The following is a 4626-nucleotide window of genomic DNA, read 5'->3' on the forward strand; positions in this document are numbered from 1 at the left end:
GCCACCGCCAACGCGATCTCCACCACGGTTGCTGGTCAAACGCACGGGCGGCGCTGGCGGTTTGTCCTCTTCACTGGACATTTTTCGTGATTGTTGTAGGGAGTAGTTGTCGACGTCGTCGTCGTCGTCGCCGAGGAGGTGATGATGTTGCTGCTCTTGCTCTTGTTGTTGGCACGCGATAAATTGCCGTAGCGAACAGTTGCGGTTAGTCGGACGTACGATAGCAAACTGAGGCGCGTCGGTGACCGGTAAGCGCTCAACTGCGGCGGCTGAAAGAAGAAAATATATGGGTAAGAATGGAAATACGAGTATAACTACATATGTACAATAACTAGTAATTAGAGCAAGTTGATTTGTTTTGTTTTGTTGTTGAGTAATGCATTTTTTATTGCTGAAGGTTTTGAGACAGAATGGCGATTGTTGTTCGACTTGCAGAGTTTTTTCCCCATTCAGTCGACAGTTAGAACGCTGATAACACACGATGGTCGCAGCGATCGCACACGTCATTGAAATTCGCACTTAAAGAGCGTTTGTCATATTTTGTTTTTTTTTGCAAACAAGGCAATGAAACTGGGGCAACAACAATATGAGACCGAAAGCAAAAAGAGACACTATGATGATGGCGCGTGAAAACGAAGAACGCTGATGAATTATTAAATAATAAAATATATGGCACTCAGATTAGAGACTATATGGACACATAAGCACACAGTCACAAGGAATATGATGTTATACAATAATATTTTGTGTTATCTGATGCCTTTACATTTTTGTTTGCCAAGTTTTTTTTTGCTTATTTTTTTCTGTTCAACGTTGCTGTAAAAAAAAACTGCTACGAGAAATTTGGGCAATTATGTTGAGCCCCTTCTTGGTATCAGCAAGTGATAAAGAACACAATGGCAACAATAAAAGCAATAAAAAGCAACACGCCGAACAAGAGAAGATGCCGAAGAAAAGCCTGAAAACGATAGAAAGTTAGAGATTCGAATATACTCTACACGATCTGTAATCTCCATGGGCGCGCCAGCGGCAGCAACTAAAATAGCAAAACAAGCGGGAGTACTCTCGACGGCGGCAACGACAACGTAGACGGCAGCAAAAAATGTCAATAACTTTGCTGTCGCAAGACATTCCTCGATGTTATTCTTCCGGTTGGCTTTGAAAATGACGGGAAATCCACATACATATCTACATGTATGGTATAAACACATATGCACACAAACAGCCATATTCATACAACCAAACACGTACGCGTGCAAAAATACAATAAATAAATAAACGAAGAAAAATTAAAAAAAGAAAAAGAAGCGAATTTGAATGCGCGCAATGCAACGGCAGACGGCAACGGTGGGGTCTTGTAACCGGCGGGCGGCATGGGCCAGAAGATCAACGGTGGCAAGCGCGTAGGTGACAAGAGCGAGTGCCCCATAAATTCTTTAAGAACACTATATTTACTAGATAAACAGAATACGTGTACGTATACATATGTATATTAGGGTGGTCCAAAATACACAGAAAAGTTAACTTTTTGGAATTTTCACGCTGCCACCCCCGAACCGAATATTGAAAATAAAGAGACTCGGTATTTTTTAGTTTGAAATCGGTTAATATCACTGGTTTACAACAAAAATGTTCTATGCATACCACTTTTCAATTACCATGTACCGGAAATCGAGTTAATATTTTTTTTCTATGGATACGTTTTCGAGAGGTTTTCAATTTCAATTGGACCCTTTTAATCACGTATATATTACGAACCAATTTAACAATCTTAATATACGACAAATGAAAGCTAATGAAATTCTCCATAAACCGTATATATGTACATAACTTTCCGATAGAGCTTAAAGTTTCTGAAAAACTAATTAATCTTTCCAGCTCTTTTTATTTTTCAATGAAAAAAATCAAGCTTTAACAGTAGAAAAATTTAAAAAATAACAGGTTCTGTGCCAAATTTTTGCATTTGTGCTAAAAAAAAATATAAAACCAAATTACTAATAAATTACTAATGAAGAAAATCGATGTATAAATAAGAAATAATGAGTGGTCGAATGAAAATACGCAAAGATTTGTTGTATGAAAAATGAGCAGGGAAGAAAGTTACTCATACGCCACGTACACCTGAGTAACACGCTTTTTTGCTCTTGTTTCATACAAAAAAATCTTTGCGCATTTTCATTTGACCACTCTTTATTTCTTAACTATCCACTGACTTTCTTCATCAGTAACTTGATTTTTTTTTGTAACAGAACAGGCTTTAGTACAAATGCAAAAATTTGACACAGCACCTGCTATTTTTTAAATTTTTCTTCTGTTCTATGACTCAATCTCTATACCCAGCTAAAAAGTTGATTTTGTCGTACAGTGTAAAGTATAAGCTCCAAGTTGCTAAAAAATAGCGTTTATTTTTGGAATTTTTTCACGCATTTTCTTCCATACAAAGTAAATTCATTTCCACATGGAATTTTTTAAATGGAACAAATTTTTTTGACACTTCAATGCCTGTCAACTTAAAATTTACAATTTATCATACTAGAATTTAATGGGATAAAAAACTGCACACTCTAAAAAATTTGATTAACAAGTTTAAAACTTAGATGCTATTTTGAAGAATTTTTATAACTTTTGCACAAAGTTTCAGATGTGAATTTATGTGGTTTTTGTGAGATAATGAGCCACACTTTTATAAGTTTTTATAAAAAAGGAAAAATTTGTTCAAATCTCTCGACCCTATATATTTTTCTGTATGTGTGTATGTAAGAGATAAGATTATCGTTTACGAAAAAATAGTTAGTAAAATTTAAAAATTAAGTAACCATCATAATTTTATTTCTTGAAGATTTATGAAGGAAGTTATTCTAATACGATCAAAAAATATTTATTTTTAATGATTTTATTTTTATTTTTTCCCATGTAAAATATGTATATAGAAAACTTTAAGGCTCGGCATAACGGGCCTTCGTATTTGGTATTGTTGGAAAGCTAATTTATCCGTTACCAGGGTTCCGGTCCCAGTTTTTGTATGAAATAAAAATCGCCCTTGAATTTGACGCATTTCAAACACAGATCCACATCAGTTTCAGGCTTTACACTCCAAAAAATTAATTTGTTAAAAAAATTTGAATTTAGAATCGCTATATTTAAAATGCAAATCGATTTTGTTGAAAATAAAAAGAATACCTAAGTTAAAAGAAATAAATTTAAAACTCATGTTTTTGTTATTCCCAAATTCAAAAGTATGGTGCCCTACTTTTTGGCACTTTGAGAAATAATGCGTTTTTTGCAAATGCATCGCATTATTTTTTTATTTCTTGTTTATACCATCAGATGTATATTACCTCTAGCTATTATTTTACAAATCTGTTGCTTTAATAAAGATTTTATGAATTTTATGCATAATCTCGATGCCTGGAGTCCAGGGTTACCAAATCTCATTTTTGCCACAACGCGCTGACAATTGTTTAAACGACATTGTATTAAGTGATAAACGCGTGCTAAAAAAAACGGATCTCCTTATTTTTGATGATCTTCTGTTCTAGGGGCTGACTGGAAAAAAATCTAGAACCAGCCTAATGAAAATTCTGTATATGTAGTATAAATTGTGCCTATTTGCATCGCTATTCAGTGGATAGGTGGAAGGTAAGAGAGAGAGAGAAAGAAAGAGAAATGTCAATGATTTCAGTAGTTTCGGCAGCCAAGAAAATCCAAAAACTAAAAAGTTAACATCAACCCACGCGGCTAAAAATAAGTGAGGGCGCAAACAAAAAAGTCTGAAATCAAATAAGATACGATATGTACATACATACATATGTATATAGAAGCAGCATTGTCTACATCAGAAATTGAGGAGTCCCAACGAATCGAAGTGGTTTGGAGCGGAGGTGGAAGACAGAGATGGTAACGGTGATGCTGACGGTAACAGCAGCGAAGAATGAGAAAAACAAATAAAAAATATGCCGCGTAATCAATGTTGCCAGATTCATACATTTAACTGTTTTTACAGTTTTTTAGACAAGCTTACATTTGTTTAAATTACCTCCTAGTAGAAATTAAAGTTTTTTAGAAGTTTACGATTTGAACGAATAAATTAAAATATCTCTTTCGGTTTTTTGTAAGTATTTAAATTTTTATGATAAAAGGAGACAATGAATTTCCTAATTGGAAACCAATAGTTACAGCTGTCCATTGCAATGTTTTCCCAAATCAATGTGAATGAAACAAGAAACAAACAGCAGTCTCTGGTATTTTATTTTACTTTGAAGGAATCTTATTTTGTTATTTATGTTTAATGAAATAAAAAAAACTCAATTTTTTAAACTCTTTTCGTTATTTGAAGGTTGCAGTTTTTTGGTCGAAAATACCTTTTTTCTGGAAATTTACAGTTTTTTGAAAAATAAATCTGGCAACACTGCGCGCAAGATACAATCACAACACACACGTCTGACTGCCTGTCAATTGATGAACCACAAAAAAAAACACTGAAAAAGAATTAAAAAAAGTTAAATACGCAAACAAACAGAAATTGCGTAGGCCTACTAAAACCGAATCGCATAGATGAAATATTAAATGAATTAGAATTTGTATTGATTTATGCATAGTTCAAGCGTAAGCATATGTACACTCATA

General features: G+C 34.0%; 1 protein-coding gene across 4 annotated transcripts in view; it reads right to left on the reverse strand.

Moving 5' to 3' along the window:
• LOC118745405 (serine/threonine-protein kinase PAK 1) overlaps positions 1-4626 on the reverse strand; it is a 52893-nt gene that overhangs the window by 23176 nt on the left and 25091 nt on the right. For 3 of the 4 annotated variants that reach the window (XM_036478872.1, XM_036478877.1, XM_036478860.1), the window contains one exon: positions 24-269. In XM_036478872.1, the coding sequence (XP_036334765.1) occupies positions 24-81 (58 nt within the window). In that variant the 5' untranslated portion in view covers positions 82-269. The remainder of the gene's footprint in view (positions 1-23; positions 270-4626) is intronic. The other variant, XM_036478866.1, reaches the window with a different exon arrangement.

This window comes from Rhagoletis pomonella, unplaced genomic scaffold, assembly GCF_013731165.1.
Source record: "Rhagoletis pomonella isolate Grant_MI unplaced genomic scaffold, Rhpom_1.0 Rhpom_scaffold_00001, whole genome shotgun sequence".
Classification (NCBI taxonomy): Eukaryota; Metazoa; Arthropoda; class Insecta; order Diptera; family Tephritidae; genus Rhagoletis; species Rhagoletis pomonella.